We start from the raw sequence: 16950 nt of genomic DNA, 5'->3' as shown, positions 1-16950 counted from the left end.
TCATTCTGCATCACTAATGGATTTTACAACTTTGCCACTTAAGACATAATTGATGACGATCCTCGTGAGTGTGAGGGACACTCTGTTGACTTCTCACAGATTCAGCTGCATCATTTAACTTTATTATAGCACACACTGTGAGTGACATGACAGTCAATTTGGGTTCTGCTTTATTCCTTCTTGTCACTTTCTGCATACATTGTGCTTTGCTAGATATTCATTTGTCTGTATGCAACTGCATGACTAGTTCCTTTAGGGTGTTTCTCACCAGTTTCACAGTTTGTTAAAATTATTTTATTTTCATTGTACATCACAGATGAAGCCTGAGATAATAAACTAATACTCTGTAGAAGGGAGAACAACATATCAGCAACACATTATTTTGATATTTATTTTAATTAAGATTTTTAAGGTGTGTACATTTACTGTAATAAAGCTGCTGCTGTGATTTCAGTAAAAGTGACCAAAGACTGACATGTTAAGTTGCTGTCAGATTAAAGGGGTTGATGTGTGAAATGCACTATTACACAAAATCCAGTAAACATAGAGAAAATCAGTTTCTCAGTTGTCACTGTGTAACCATGTTTTAATAATTTGTGTTAAAACAAGAACTGAAAAGGGTTTTCTAATGGCTGCCGAGATCATATTAAGCTGAAAGACAGAGGTCTGAGGTGCATGGATCATTAGGTGGTAAGGTTGCTGACTTTTTTAGAAGTCAGCAACCTTACCGCCTAATGATCCAGTTAGAAGACACAAAAAAAGCACCGGACTGTTTCTGTGCTGCAATGCAGAGATAGCTTGTTCCAGTACAGTAATGGCACCATAATAAATTAATTCCTGAATATTTTGGATGGTATACTAATATTTACAGTTCATGTTTAAGCAAAGATGCATGCCTAAAAGCAAAGCAACAGTGCACTGTACTCTTGTTTTATATTTTTTTAAAGTCAACTCACCACATTTTTTTAGAAAAAGCATTTTCAGATATATTCAATTTGTGGATGTAAATTCTGTCTGTGGCCTGTAAATCCACATGGTTATAGATCTGTTGAATATTTTGTTCAATGATCTTTACAAGTAAGAGAAGTGCACAAGTACACAAACAAAGAAGTCCTGCCACTAGTTATTGCTTCAGTGTTAATTATGATCAACCTATATCTAATAATTGGCCATGTACCACAGGCCTTCAACCTTCAGAATCTAAAACATTGCAGCAAGAGTACTGACAGGGACTAAAAATAAAGAGCATATTTCTCCTATATTGACTTCTTTTCAATGCCTCCCTGTGAAATCCAGGATCAAATTCAAAATCCCGTATAAGGTCTTGAATAATCAGGCCCCATCTTATCTTAATGACCTTATGGTACCGCATCAGAGCACTTTGCTCTCAGATTTCAGGCTTACTTATGGTTCCTAGAGTATTCAAAAGTGGAATGGGAGGCAGAGCCTTCAGCTTTTAGGCCTCTTCTGTGGAACCAGCTTCCAGTTTGGATTCAGGAGACAGACACTCTCGCTACTTTTAAGATTAGGCTTAAAACTTTCGTTTTTCCATATAAAGCATAAAGCCTATAGTTATTTACTCTGCAATAGGTCTATGCTACTGGGGTATTCCAATGATGCACTGGAACCACACATGGCAGATGGCCGCCCCTCTCTGAGCCTGGTTCTGCTGGAGGTGTCTTCCTGTTAAAAGGGAGTTTTTCCTTCCCACTGTCACCAAAGTGGTTACTCATATGAGGTCATATCATTGCTGTTGTTTCTCTGTTTTCTTTGTATTATCACAGGGTCTTTACCTTAAAATATAGAGCGCCTTGAGGTAACTGTTGTTGTCATTTGGTGTTTTATAAATACAACTGATTAAATTGAATGAATAAAGTTTGTTTCATGTGTAACATTCAACGTACATTGCTCGTAATTTAACAGTCACCACAATTTTTATCCGCAATGGAATTTTGTTTGACTAACCACTAAATATCAACTAAGATTTGAAAAACTACCATAGGGCAAAAGCCAAGATACACCCCAGACAGATCGCCAGCCTGTTGCAGGGCTAACACACAGAGACCATTCACACTCACCAATTAATTTAACCACACTAACTATATATCTTTTGTGTGGAAGGAAGCCTGAGTACCTGCAGAAAACCCACACAGACGCAGGGGGGACATGCAAACTCCACACAGACTGGCCTTGGGCAGATTAGACCCCAGGAGTGCCTTTCGTGAGGCAACAGTGCTAACCACCACACCAATGTGCTGCCTACACACTGATTTTCACTTGTAGAATGATGCTTGGATTGAACAGATAAATTGTAGTAAATAATAGCAGGGCAATGCAAAACAAGTAGGCTAAGGCAAAGGACATAACAAGAAAGGGCTAGAATTTTTTGTCAGTTTTGTTTTAGAAAATATCTTCCTCTGTTAATACACTTGGATCAGGATCTGTTCGAGACACTTCCAACACTCTGTCTGACCATTTCTGTAACTTCCTAAAAATTACAATTAACACTCACACCCACTTCACGACTTGATTGGCTATTGTGTGGAGGTGGTGACTGTACGCTGGGTGTGAATCTCTCGCTATTTTTTTCAATTCGTTACGCAACAACTTGTCGTGCTTTTCGTGAGTACAACTGAGTGTAGCACTATGGGTGTTTTTAATCAGAGAAAATGCACTGTATTATTAGCTGCGCTTACACAATAACTTAAAATTGCAGACATTTGGTACAGGATAGATGCCAGGCCTCACAGACTGGTTCTGATTGTGCTCAGGTCCCTCTCTTTTAAAAATGATTATTAAAAATAAATAATTTATTCATTTTAAAATGAAAATCTGCAAATGAGCTCCAGCGCCCCTTCATCACACCTGCTGTCCTGTTCCAAATGTATTAATTTGATGCTATTTTTTATTGCTTTGAATCATTTTCTAATTCATTTCACAATGAAATCAATCAATAGCGCTATTTGGCAAACTTTTTATTTATTACCATTAAAAAGCAGAATCTAGACGTTTCAGCCATACAGCTATATTTCAGCCTCAATATTTAACCATTTTCATTTATTAGATAACTTATTCAACATTTTTTTTTCTGCCAACTTTTCAAATTCATCACCAACTGCTATTAAAGCTGATTCTTTTTAATGTTATAATTCTAATTTATATTGATACTATGAACTGCTATTATTTTTTAACAGTTTACATTTAGTTTCAATTGATTTTTAGCTGAGACATTTACAAACTACCACTAACTAACTTTTTTGCCATCTATGACTCTGGTGTGCTTTTTTAATTGTAAGATGTATAAACTCAATGTACAGGATAAAGCTAATGTGTCCTATAGAGTAGGATGCAATTTATAGTACCGCAGGGTACTGTAAACTATACTCCCTTGTTATAAGCAATCAAGTATACTCTCTTGTACAGCGTATACCACCTTGGTATACTCTGTATTCACTACATCTCCCAGCATGCATCAAGTGGGGGATCCTGGATGAACAGCAAGAAGATGGATGTCTGGATGGTGTGTCTCCTCTGCCACTGTGGGTATATTGCTGCAGTAGAGGCTGCCTTCTGCATGAGGCTTTGCTGAGGAGTTTCAGTCACAGAGGAAGACGTCCACAGGGAAAATGCTGCCTCCAATTGGCTGATGATCCTTTAAAGACCGCCAATCAGACACCATCCTCATAGTGTGACTGCGTGTTTCCCTCTCCATCTCTAAATGTACTGTGTCAGCCTGCGCATATTTTTATGTTTGCAGCGTTGCATGCAAGCGTGTCTGTGTGTGTGTGCAGGATGCCAAAATCAGGAGCCGTAAAGGAAGGGGAGGGGCAAGGATAGAAATGCTGAAGAAATAGATAGAGGGATACACAGAAGAGAAAAGAGGACAGTGGAGAGGGGACAGATGCCGAGAGACCAAGAGTGAAAGGCACACTGAGGAGAGACAGAAAGCGTGAGGAGGAGGAGGAGGAGGAGACGATCTGCTGAAGGAAGCAGCAGTGTCGTTGATTTTCATAGGAGTCAAGGCAGCTGTCCTCTGTCACCGTGACGATGGGCTGCTGGCTTTCTGGACCATGGATGGGCGACCAAACGGTGAGCCGCCAAATACCTGCCTCACTGTTACAGATAATGCTGTAACAGTGTTTTATGATGTCTCGTTAAAATAGACGGAATTAAGCTTCATTCACATCCAGGTTTGAGTGCGTGCGTACGTGTGCATGTCTGTGCGTCTGTATATGCAGATGCAAAAAGGCATCATAATTTCTGCAAGACTACATTTTTGTGTGAGTGCGCATGTTTATAAATGGATGATAAACCTAATTCTTCAGCATTAAATCTAAATACTTTTCGTACGCATGTCGAATTTTTAATGTTGTGTGTATAAGAATGTGGTTCATCTTCATCATCTCCTGAAGACTACTGCCGTCCTCTGGCTACACACACAGGTGCCATTTTGTGCTTCTCAGCTCATGGTGTGTGTGCGTGTGCCTGTTTGCGTGTGTGTGTGTGAGTGTGTAGTTGAATGTAGAGGAGGGTGACTCATGGTTGTGATGTGCTGGAGTTAACAATACTGTTCATGCGTCTAATTCGATAGCCACTGAGCTGCATGTGTGTGAGAGTGTACGTGTGTGTTTGTGTGTGTGCATGAAGCAGGATGCTGCTTGAAGGTATTAACCCTTTAAAGCAACCATGGACACCATGTCCATATTTTTCATATTTCATTTAAACTGCCATAATTCAGCTGTTTGGGTGTTGTATACCGGAAAAAAACGACCCTCTTTCTGCAGGCGGAGGGTCTTCTGACCTAGTTGCGTAATATTGAAAAATTGAGTCAGTTTGTGGTCTGTAGTGTGTTCACACTGCAAAAAAAAAAAAAAAAAAAAAAACTACATGAAGTGGCATTAAAATGGCAGCGGGCAAGCATAAATTTGATTGTGTGTTGATGAATGCAGTTTTCCCACAACACATTACCAGATTATGTTTGTTTGTAGAACCTCATTATTCAATTAATTCTATCATGTCATTAGGGCAAGAAGCCACATCTTTAGTCCACACCACCCACTCAGTTTGTAACTCAGGTGTCCAATTTACACATTAGTGGTATCTAAGCTTAAGGCCACGTATCTGCAATAAAAAGGGTCTATTTTTCAGACTTGACAAAGTTCTTCCAGAGCCACATAAGGCCTGCCGTTTTCACAGGCTGTGAAGGATTAACCATAGCTACTGTTCTATGTAGCAGCTGTTACATGTATTATATTTAATCAGAAAAAATAAGTCCATATTAAGACACATACTAACAGTACCAACTGTCTGCAGTGTGGAGTTCATAGGGAACTAAAAAAATTCTGTTGCTGGAGAAAATCTAGGAGTCAGAACCAATCCAAAAAGATGACGCACGAATTACACAAATATTTTATTTTGACAAACCCCTAGCTAAGAGTAATGCTAGTTATCCTTCAAGCTGTAGGCACTTTTTTTCCCCTCGAGACTGGTATTTATAATCAAGACCAGCCAGTACTCTGGTTATTATTTTTGACCTGTAGCTGAGCACTATAGTTCTTTTGGAGTGCTTTGTTCTAACCTGTTGGATGGCAGTACTTCACTGTGCAGTTTGCATGTTGTCCCTGTGAATGTGAGTGGAAATGGTTGTTTTTCTTTTCCCGAGTCAGCCCTCTGATGACCCAGGGTGTATTCCTCCACTCTCAAAGTGTCACCTGGAATAGGCTCAAGCCCACCTGTGAGCTTTAAGGTTTAGAAAATATATAATTGAGATGGAGACCCTTTCTTATCACAAGATTTCACATTTACAATCAGACAGTTTGACGTGATAAAATGAGACACTTACTCTGTTAAGTCTTAAGCATATACAAAAGGTTATATTAGTTAATGAAGGCAGGATTATTAGGGTGAGTATCGAGCTAACGTTAATGTGTCCATTAGTGGCGATTAATGTGTCCTTCAATGAGCTTTGTGTCACATAAATTCAACAGCAGGCAACTTTGCTAACATCATGCTCCTTCTGTCTGTTTGCCTCAGATGAATGGGCGGAGTCTAGCACACCTGAGCCAAAGGGATGCTCTGCGAATCCTGGCAGCCAATCAGCGTCCAATCACCATGCAGATCAAGGGCCAGAGGAGGCGTGGCACCGAGGCAGACAGGGGATCCTGGGAGCCCCTTCCCCTTGACCTGAAGCACCTCAATCTGCCACTCCCTCTGATGGGGGCGAGCCTTAACACTTCTAGTCCCTCTTACCAACACAGGTAATAAAACATATGATTTGTTATGAAATGTTAAGAGCTGTAAAACCATTTTGTCTGACAGTGATTTTAAGAAATGCCAGTATGCAGTTACATCAGATTTCTTATGACCACACTGTACTAAACAACTAAATAACAATATCATTATACTGTGCAAACATCCTTGTATGCCCTGAAAAGTTAAAAGGAGCCAATATCATAAATAAATTATAGTGTTTGCTGCATCCCAGTGCAGTAATGATTGGAAACTGTTTAATTGAACAAGAAAACTAAATGCTACTTTACTGATATTTGTAAAAATGTAAAAACAGTTTTAGTAAGAGGATGCTTCTTGTTTTGTTTGTTTTTTAAGTGAAAGCAGTAAATATTCAATCATTCCATTTTTAAAGACCACAGAAAATGACTTTTCTTAAAAGTAATGCAGTACATTACTTAATTATGCTAGAGAAAGTAATTTGTTTCACTACTCATTTCATTACTTTCTCATTACTCTGTAAAATGATCTAAAATACATTGTCTCATAATTATCCATTAACAATATAAACCTGAGGCTACAGCTTCACATACCAACACAAACTCCTATCCTAAAGAGGATACACATGGGATATTTCTTGAGTATTTAAACATAAACACAAAGCAAAGTTTAAAACCAGCCCAAAGAGACTTAAAAGTGATCGTCACAGTGATTCTATTGTAAAAACATGAACAGGTAGAAACTGAGGCTGTAAACACGACTTCCCATCATTTACCTGTTGAAGTTCAGGCTCTGGCTGCTGGGTTGGGGTCAGCATACACTCGGTTTATCACTCTGGATTCTTGGCTAGCTTTGTACTAGCATGCAAATAACACAGCAGTATAATGTAGCTGTTTCTGTACTGAAAGCAGTTTGCACTTTACCATCAAATTCTTGTCCTTTTGTGCAATAAAATGAAAGTGTATCTGAAACTGTGTATTTCACTCCTCCTGCACAGAAACTGAAATGAGCTAAGTGTGTTTGTTTGATGTCTGTCGGCTTGCAGATAACTGAGGAACCTTTGTAATGCAAGTAACTATGTGTGTTAAATCACTGCATTACTGAAAAATGTAATGGGATTACATTGCAATGTATACAAATATGCGTGTGTGTTTGTATATGCGTGTGTGAGATATATTTCATCATCACATGTTGAGTGCAATGTAATGATTACAATGATTATGCATGCGCCCCAGGTGGCAGGCTTCAACTAGAAGCCTATCAGAATCAAGTATAACATGAATGACGACTTAGCTGTTGTGTCTTTGGCTGTTAATCGACAACAGTACAGTCAAAGGATTTTCAAAGCTGCTATCAAATGAGCGTGCAGTGTTCCTGAGATGCCGTCACATGTGGTTCCAAAACACCAAAATGGTGATGTAAACACACTCGGGATGAGGTGTCACAATAGACTTCACAACTAGTTGATCTCATCGTGGTGACTACACCCGTCTCTCATACAGTCGGTAGCTTTTGCTCACATCTTTAGTTTATCTGTGAACTGTTGATTGTCAGAGTCTGTTGTTATTTTTTTAAACGTGTGAAATAAAAATAAATAACATAAAAATTAAAGTAATTGTGACAAAGTTCAACTTAACAGACTATACAATGAAACAGACACAAATGTATAATGATGTTTATGCAGCCTGAAAGTTAAGGAACGTTACTTACTTCTTCCAAGGGAATACCCACTAGTACAAATGAAACGTTATCCATGTTTGTCTTGAAGAACGTTAGTGTCTTCGGACCTGTATAATTCCAAGATTTTTGCCTTAAAAATGTCTGAATTCTGTGTCCTTGTCATCTCTTTCAGACATTATTACAACCATCTGTCTCTGCCTCAAGATCACTGTGATGGCGGACGGTATAGCTACCTGTCTAGTTCCCCACGGGACACTGTGGACATTGGTCGCCAGGTGATATTAAGAGACACACATGCATCCAGATTGTCGATGAGGCTATATAGCACAGCCAATTGCAATTTTCATATTTTCATAAAACACAGCTCAGTAGCTCCTCTCACGTGGTTTTTTGATTTGTTCTGGCTGACGTGGCTGACAAAGCTCATGAAAGGAATATTAAATGCTCTACCAATTACACCCCTAATTTCTAATCACAGTTTTGTTTCCAAACAAAACAAAACAAAATCCAAATAAAACAACAACAACAACAAAAAAATGCTCACACACACTCATCTGTGATTCTAGAGTTGCACTGCGTATGAATTTGTAAAAGTTCACATGCAATATATGGGTACCTTCACACAGCAGTTTCTGATTTGACCAAGAATGGTTGTAATCAGTAACAAATTGTATTACACTTTCTCATGTTCTTTTTTTACTTCCCACATTACTCAGGATCTAGAACTAGCTGGGCGTCGATCAAAGGGACAGAACTGCCTGATGGGATGCTGCAGTACTAACTTAGAAGAGCAAAACGCCTGCCACAGTCAGGTATGTAAAAACCTGCTTTTCCATAAAAATGTTAACGTTATTGTTTTAAACATATATCTGGCGAGTACGCAAACCCAGTTTGTTAAATCAATGAATTGCTTATACCCGCTAGTTCTCTCTGTGCAAGTAGTAATAAAGCTTACTCATTTCAGTCATGGAGCTTCATTGAGCCTCACAGCTGCACCGGCTGACACGTTCCTTCATTAACATAAATGCACACACTATTATTTATTCTCAGTTCAACTTATACTATCTAGAAACATTTTTTGTTTTAGTAGCGTTTATTTTCAGTGACTAGCTAGTTTTTTTTAATAGTCATTAAGGTTTTTTTTTTTCAATTTTTATTTTTTTGATGAAACATAAAAGATCCACATTTTTCATATTAGCCAATATGAGCTTGTGGTTCAATGTCAGACAGACTGGCGATGCTATTTACAGACATACATGATTAAATTTGTTCTTTCCATGTGATTGGTTAAAAACTAAAATGAATACTGGCACCCTTACTCTTTAGCCATTGATGTTGACTTAACTCAGGAACTTTTAAAAGAAGGAAACAACTGAACAAAAGGCAAGTGAATAAACTGAGAATTTGACCAGATTTCAATGCTTACCTTTAGTATTTAACAGTTTTTCACTCTACAGACACAATCAGCCAGGATTCACTTTTTACTGAGATTCTTCACACACATAAAACATAAAACATGTGGTCATTTTAAGTGTTTGATGTTACTGGACTGACCCTGCCTGTTTTTATAGACAGATGATGAGGATTTTATGCTAGAGAAGCCAATGGGTTTCCTGCCCCTTCACCATGAGCTGGACAGTGGTCTGGGCTGGACAGATGGCTCCCTTCACCAGGGTGACCTCTCAGGTCTGGAGACCGAGGAGGGAGGTCTGGAGGACTGTCATTCACATGGGGCCCTCGCCCCAGGAGGGTGTGGGGGTTTCGGAGGTGGCGGCTCTCCTTCCTCAGAGTCCTTCATTTCCTCAGAGCTCAGCGACTCAGGCTTCTACAGTGTAAGCACTGGGGAGTTCAGGCATTTCCAGAGGCTGCTGGAGAAGCGAATGCGTCTCTACAATGCCAGGCTGCAACATCAGGGTGAACCATGCGAAAGGCAGGAACGGCGTGACAGCTGCCCCAAGAGCCACCGTGAGCTGCTGGAGGCCATACCTGAGGCGCTGACAATGCAGCCTCAATGTCAGCATCTGCAGATTGGGATGGAGGATGGTGCTGGGCCTGTCATGGACCTGCCATCACGTGGCCTAGTCAGGTAATTAGAATATCAATTTTTTATCGTGGTGCTGGTTTCTCTAAGGTCTGTCAGATAGGTGCACATAGTTAAACCAGTCTTATTTTTAATATTACTCACTTATATAATACCAGTCGCACACAGCTGTGCATAAATGATACCAATCTAACCGAAAGCCAACACACAAAACAACCATTGATTGCCATGTGATTTAAAACTTTATAAAACCAATTTTAATTTATTTTCTTCAGAATAAAAAGAGCTACGCTGCTTGAAACTGTTAATTTACCAAAAAAGCATATCTTTGTAAAATACAACCCATGGATTACAAGGACTACACATGACCTAAAACCTTTTCTTTTGGTGTCTTTGTATTTCCAGGGTTTCATCAGTCCAGTTCCACAAAGCTGATCGGCCCTGTCTGAACCGTCACAGCTCCAGCAGTGGCGCCCTCTTCAATCCCTCCCATACACACACTGCAGTGTCACGAATGACAGGCCCAGTCCTCTCAACCTGCAGCACTCCGTCTAGCCACCGGAGACCACTAGTGCCAGTGCAGCACCACCAGGGGTCAAGCTCAGTTGGGATGCTGAGGAGAAGCAGAACATTGCACCATCGGCCACCTCCACAAGAGTACCGTCGAAGAGCCAGCCACCCAGCTTCCCCATCCTACTGCGCTGCAACCCTGCACCACTGTGGAGGTGTCGCACCACATAACGTCTTGCCACCAGGCCTGCCAGAGGAAGGCGAGCTAGTCACAGGTGTGATGGCTTCCCACCCTGGAGGCATGGCCCTCTCACCCCAACAACATGCCACCACTCTGGGGCACATCAGAGGTGCCAACAACCTTGAGCGTTGCTATGACAACAACTCCAACAGCCAGCTCACGCACCATGACTGGTGGCACTCACAAGAAAGAAGCTTGATGCCTGAGCCAATGTTGGCAGAAAGGAACAGAGAGATAGAGAGGGAACTGGAGCAAAAAAGGCAAATTCAAAAAGAGAAAGAGCTTGAAAGGGAGAGGGAGACACAGATTCAGGAGGAGATGGAAAGGGAAAGGCAGAAGGAGATTGAGAGGAGCCGAGTCAGAGAGCAGCAGCACCTCCAGAGTCTTGTCTTGCCTCCTCAGGCCGGTGACGTCAATGACACATGGCCAAAACCCGCCAGCCGTCAGTCTCATGGAAGTGGAGGTGGCAGAGGCCTCTACAGCACTCTGGAAGGTCACACAGGGGCTTGTGCTACAGCTGGACAGGATGTAAACAAAGGACCAATTAATGCAGGTTCAAGTTCTAACCACAGTTCGGGTCTGCAGTCAAGATTTAACCCAAACTGTAAACCCAACACAACCACACGAGTCTCTAGGAGCCAGCTGCTTAGAGATCGAGCCTCTCAGCTAGCGGATGAGCGCAGCGGGATGAGCACCGACGAGGAGACCAGCACTGACATGCTGCTGGGTCGATACTGGAGTCGAACAGAGAGGAGGGAACAATTTCTTTTGGCCCGTGAGCAGAGGCAGCAACAGCAGCTACAACAGCTGCAGGCCAGTAGAGGAACTGTACGAGATGTCGTCAGCAGGGGAGGACCCGTGGTAGGAGGAGGAGGAGGAGCCTCCGCTGATGATGGAGGTCTTCTGGACAGCAATGGAGTCAGAGCTTTTGCAGAAGGCAGGTGCAACACGGTCCTGGAGCTGAGTCAGAGGAAGCTGAGTCGTATGAGGAACAGAAAGCTGTTGGATGACTGGACGACAGTAGAGGAGCTCCTGACTCATGGGACCAGGCTGGACAACCAGGATGTCATGCTGTGTCCCAGCTCCCTGCTGACAGTCACCACTGTCTAACTGCATGGACACAGTGTCTAACTGTAGCTCTGTGTGTGAATGTGTGTGACATTAAGCTAACAATACAACATTTTAGCAATTGTTCTTGTGCTGTCTCTCCAAGGCCAGATGAGACGATGATATTAGTTTTAACTACATGTGTCACTTACAGAGAGGTCCAGGACATATTTAGCCTTGCTAAGCACAGACTAGCTGCAGCTTGCTTCCAGTCCTTGCGTTAAGCCAGGTTAAAGATTGCAAAGCCATTCATGTGTTTTTTAAAAATAATCCAGGGCAACATGAGGTATTTACATCTAAATAATCCTTTTATGTCCCACCCAGTTCAGCTGGTTCTTGATCAGTCCAGGATTTTGAGATTTGAGTTAATTTATGATTGATAAATGGATGACCATAAATTTCATGTCAAACCAAACCCAAATTATGAGCTGTGAATTTTCATAGTAACATATGGGTCCATATGACTGGCATTTGTCCCCTGTGCACATACAGTGGAGCATGCAATGTTTACCACACTCTGCTGTTCATACCTTTGTTGCAGCAGTAATGTGTATGAACAAGGTCCTCATCATCTCTGTAGTTGAAGCACAAGGATGAACCTAATACTCATTTTCTCAAGTCTCTGGGGAAGACAGAGAACAAGAAGACTGACAGAAAGTTGAATTGTTCCTTTAATGAATGTGTGAATGGGAGGGAACCTCACTGTCATTGCTGTACATCACCTCAACTGATAGCTTTATGTGTGAGTGTTTGACCACTGTATAGCACTCTGGACAAAACGTCTGTGTCAGTGCATGACGCTTGTTATAACACACAATCCAACAAGGTCAGATGAGTGTGTTTGTTTGCATCATGTCTTTCATGCTCCATCTTATGCTCCATTTATTTCACAGAAGCTCTGATAGATTTACAGACATTTAGGTTTTCACTTAGATCCTCAGACCAAGACGTTCGGGGAGCAATACTGTTCTATGATGCACCTGGCTGCGCACTAATGATGAATTACATGCTTTTTTATCAGCACTACAGAAACCATCAACTGTAGCAATTCAGACAATGACAACTGAGATTTAATGCCAAATCCTAAATGTTTCTTTTTTGCTTTTTAACAGAAACTGTTTACAATTCAAAGGTCAGTGGGAGCTTTCCTAACTGAAATGCTAAATAGTGTGACCTGATTGACTGGCTTGGGCAACATGAGTAAAAACATGCTGATCAAGGGGGTAAAGAGTTTGCCATGGAGGTTTTTCACAGGTGACCACAGCTTTAGTCTGTGAAATCAGTTGTAATAGTCTTTGGGAGTCAGTTTTATGCTACATTCACGTCACATTTTTAATGCCATGAATTACATGCAGCTGATTGGAAAATTTGTCCCACTTGGTGAAAAGAGAACCAATAAAGTGCCAATATAAAAAAAAAAACGATAAAACTAATGGAAAGCCATAAAATAAAAATAAAAGCCATTGCCACTGGCAGTTATATCTTAATGTAATTGAATAAGATGGATACAATTGATTCAGATAATTAAAAAGGAGCCAAGAAGGAGCTGCACGTTCCTACATATTTGTTACCTTCTGGTAAGCCAAACCTTGTATTTCATTTTTGATTGTTTAACTATAGGTCACTTGCGTGATGAGACCAAATGATGGCAATGGACATTACTAGTTGGAAAAGCCGTGTCCTATAGCTAGTGTTTAGCTAAAATACACCACTACTGCTGAGTGGCACATTCATATTGCAAAGATATTATAACAACATTTTATTCCTTTCTTACTGACGTGATGTGAATGCAGCATCAGATTTCTGGCCCTTCCTGGCTCATGGGTCTCTGTTCTTGGTGTCTTTACTGTTGGCTGGATGTTTACAAATATATCTGTGCACTAAATGTTTATGCATGTTTACTGAAATCTACAGTCATGCGTTGACTTTGGTGAGAAAATTTTCAAGAAAAAAGTTACATCGCAAGAAAGCTTTAGATTAGGTTTGCAGACTGCTGCTGCATGCGGTTACAGTCAGAAGGTTGCTTACACTCATCATAAATGTTATAGCAATTTTGGGCTTGTAATGATTGCCTTGAACTGCTATTTTTTCCAGACTGGCATGATTGTAAAGCACATATCTTTATTGACCTCTAGAAACAAGAACTGGGTGCACAAGTTTGAATTTATTTAGGATTTCTCAAATCCACACAGGATCAAAAATAAACATACTTAGTCAGAAGTGTACATGCTCCCACACTAATGTTTGGTTAAATGTGCCTTAGCAAGTTACATCTCCACCAGACCCTTTTGGTAGCCATCAACAAGCTTCAGGCAAAATTGTGTCTGATTATTTAACCACTCTCCTTGAAAGAATTGGTTCATTAACATTGGTTGGTGTCCTGGCACGGACCCTGCTTTTAACCAAAGTTCACAGATCTTAATTAGCGTTTAGATTGGGGGCAAACGAATTTAAAGGTCAGAAGTTTAATTTAAACTTGTGCACCCAATTCTTGCTTTTTAATGCCATTAATGATCTATGCTGTACAATCTTTCCCTCTGGAAGAAGTACAGTTCACAGAAATCATTGCAATCCCCAGAATTACCATGACATTAAGGCCCATGATGACTGTATGTAAATTTGTGAACACAACTGTATGTCTGCCCAGAACAGACAGAGCTAAAGTCAGCGTCGACATTCCACTAAAAGCTGGTATGAAGCGTGAGTAAATCTGAAAACTTACTGATTCCAGGTCCGCGGTTCAGGAAAATGTGCAATAATACCTCAAGCTAGTTTTAATATGACAATGACGGTGTTGTGTACGCTACCTGTCAGGGTTCCATCGAATGCAGTAACGTGTTTTCGATTCAACAGATGCACAAAGTGACAAGTCACCACAAGTGTACAGCAGTCGTAGAATTTACAACAGCAACAGCAAAGGTTATGTATATATTTACGTTATTTCTTTACATAGTTTTCCATGAGAGGGACCTAAGAAAACAACTTTTTGCACATCGTTTTTATACAAAAAGTTTTCCCTACTTTTCTGTACCAGGGACCGAGGCCAGTGGAACGACTGTAGATAGAATGACAGTGTTTGTTAATGTTTTCTTTATAAACTAACATAGTGATTTATGGAGGAAAAAATCGTTTATTGTGATTGTGTTGGACATATTTCAATATTTTCTTGTGATGGTTTCAAAACCAATGTGAACAGTTTTTATGATCTTTAAAATCTTTCCGAGCTACTTTAGTTAAACAGCTGGTTAAACCCTGATTTACTGTTTTCAAGAAGTGAACACAAAATGTGAATATTATTGTCTCTTTAAATGGATCAATTGAATTTTACTGTTGTTTTGTGTCATTATGACATGTAGATATTGATTTTGTCAGATGGTGCGTTTGAGGACGGAGTCGGCAACAGGACATGAAAATGCCATCAGACGCCTCCAGTGGTTTATGATGTGATTCTGTAGGTTTATAGCTGTGTTACGGAGGCTGTATATACAGCACAGAGATGAACACTGTAGTATTAGTATGCTTAAAACTCACATCCACATTATCAGCATTCATGGATAGTGGCTCATTTTGGTCTGAATGTTAAATGTGACTTCCATGAATTACGAGTAAGATAACGAACACTGTAATGCTTAAAAGTGACACAGACAATACAGACAAATGTTTTCTGTCTTCTTCAGAGTGAGATGTTTCCCATATATATCAGTTTTATCTGATAGTCAGCTCCAGACCCTTTTAATCTAAGTTACTGTGAAGCTCATGAAGCTCGCAACAAAAGTTGTATGACTTAAATTCTCAATTTTATCAATCTGTGAAAATGAAATGAAAAAGAAGAAATCACAGTTTTGCAGTGTTTTAAAAGCTAAAGACTTAAAGGCAGGAAACTCATAGACTACTTATTTAAGAATATGTTATTAAATTCTTCATGAAGCATAAATAGATAGACGGTAACGCAAAAAAATAGCCCTGTGAAAAAGTAAAATGGAGACATAACAGCTGATTAATATCCTCTATCTTGTGAATTTTGAAAAAAGCTTATCCTCCTTAGCGATGTGATGTACTGTGCTGCATTTGCACACAGTTCAGTCATGGCTGGATTAGCAATTGGGCAAGTTCAGCAAATGCCCAGGGAATTCAGACAGCCAGGCTCCACAACAACCAGGTTTACTCTGTATTATTTGGATCTGCTTAATTTTATTTATCCCAAATTTAATAGAAATCTGCATAATGTGAGTACAGTGTAAACTTCTGATAAATCCCCCATGTTTTGCAGAGTTTCAGTGTATAGGTTTAAATCATTGTACTTTGTTTCTTTTGCTGTAAAATCTGCTTCATTAAATTATTATTATTTTTTTCACATTTCAGGAAACTAACACAAAGAAAACCCCCAACAAGATTATCTTAATTCATTATCAAAGTGCTGTAAAAAGAATTTTAAAATTAAATGATTTTTTTGGCATTTATAATATTGAAAATAGCATTCAACCTTATGCTAAGACACTGTAATAGCTGTAAGTTGTATTAAAAGATGTCAGCTGAAGGTTCCGGTTTTTGTGCTAAGCTAAGAGGATCCTACACTTCACAGAAATAGCTGCTTTCTAATTAGTTAATCTCACTCGGAAGAAGACAGACAAAAGAAATTTTTTAACAGAAAATGCAAACAGTTTGAAACCTGTTAAGCATTCAGTGAGGAAAGACATGAAATCAACCTTGCACCCTGTTTATTTCCACGTTTTACCTCTTTCAGCTGTGACTCAAACACTCTGAATAATGGATGACGAAGAGAGAAATTTTCCTTCTCACCCACCCCCCTCATTCTCTTTGCTTACGTTACACAAGGACACAGAGGGCTGAAAATAGCGCTGCTGTCCTCATGTGATGTGAAATTAAAAGCACACTGGAGCGGAGATACTTGCTGCTGGGGGATCTCAATACTTGTTTTACTCCATCTGACAATCCTTCCATCCAGCTTGCAACACCGCATCCATCTGTCTGTGCAAGGGTACTTTTCACTACGGCAAGCTTTTTGGAATATAATGATGTACATGTGATTGTAATAAAGAGATTTTAATTAGCTATGAAATTGTTGTTTTGTGCTTTTATTCAAGACTTAACTTATGTTGGCGGTCAGATACAAGCAGTAAAC

At 40.0% G+C, this 16950-nt stretch overlaps 1 protein-coding gene across 1 annotated transcript; it reads left to right on the top strand.

The window, feature by feature from the left end:
- The first annotated feature begins 3500 nt into the window (after positions 1–3500).
- LOC102080578 (uncharacterized) lies at positions 3501–16887 on the top strand. The gene is made up of 6 exons (XM_005469656.4): positions 3501–4089; positions 6034–6257; positions 8081–8183; positions 8625–8720; positions 9480–9994; positions 10355–16887. The coding sequence occupies exons 1-6, from the start codon at positions 4048–4050 to the stop codon at positions 11808–11810; spliced, it is 2436 nt and encodes an 811-aa protein (XP_005469713.1). The 5' UTR covers positions 3501–4047; the 3' UTR covers positions 11811–16887.
- The last annotated feature ends 63 nt before the right edge of the window (positions 16888–16950 follow it).

This window comes from Oreochromis niloticus, linkage group LG5 (genome assembly GCF_001858045.2).
Source record: "Oreochromis niloticus isolate F11D_XX linkage group LG5, O_niloticus_UMD_NMBU, whole genome shotgun sequence".
NCBI lineage: Eukaryota > Metazoa > Chordata > Actinopteri > Cichliformes > Cichlidae > Oreochromis > Oreochromis niloticus.
The sequence above is the reverse complement of the archived record's forward strand: the minus strand, read 5'-3'. Positions and strand labels throughout refer to the sequence as shown.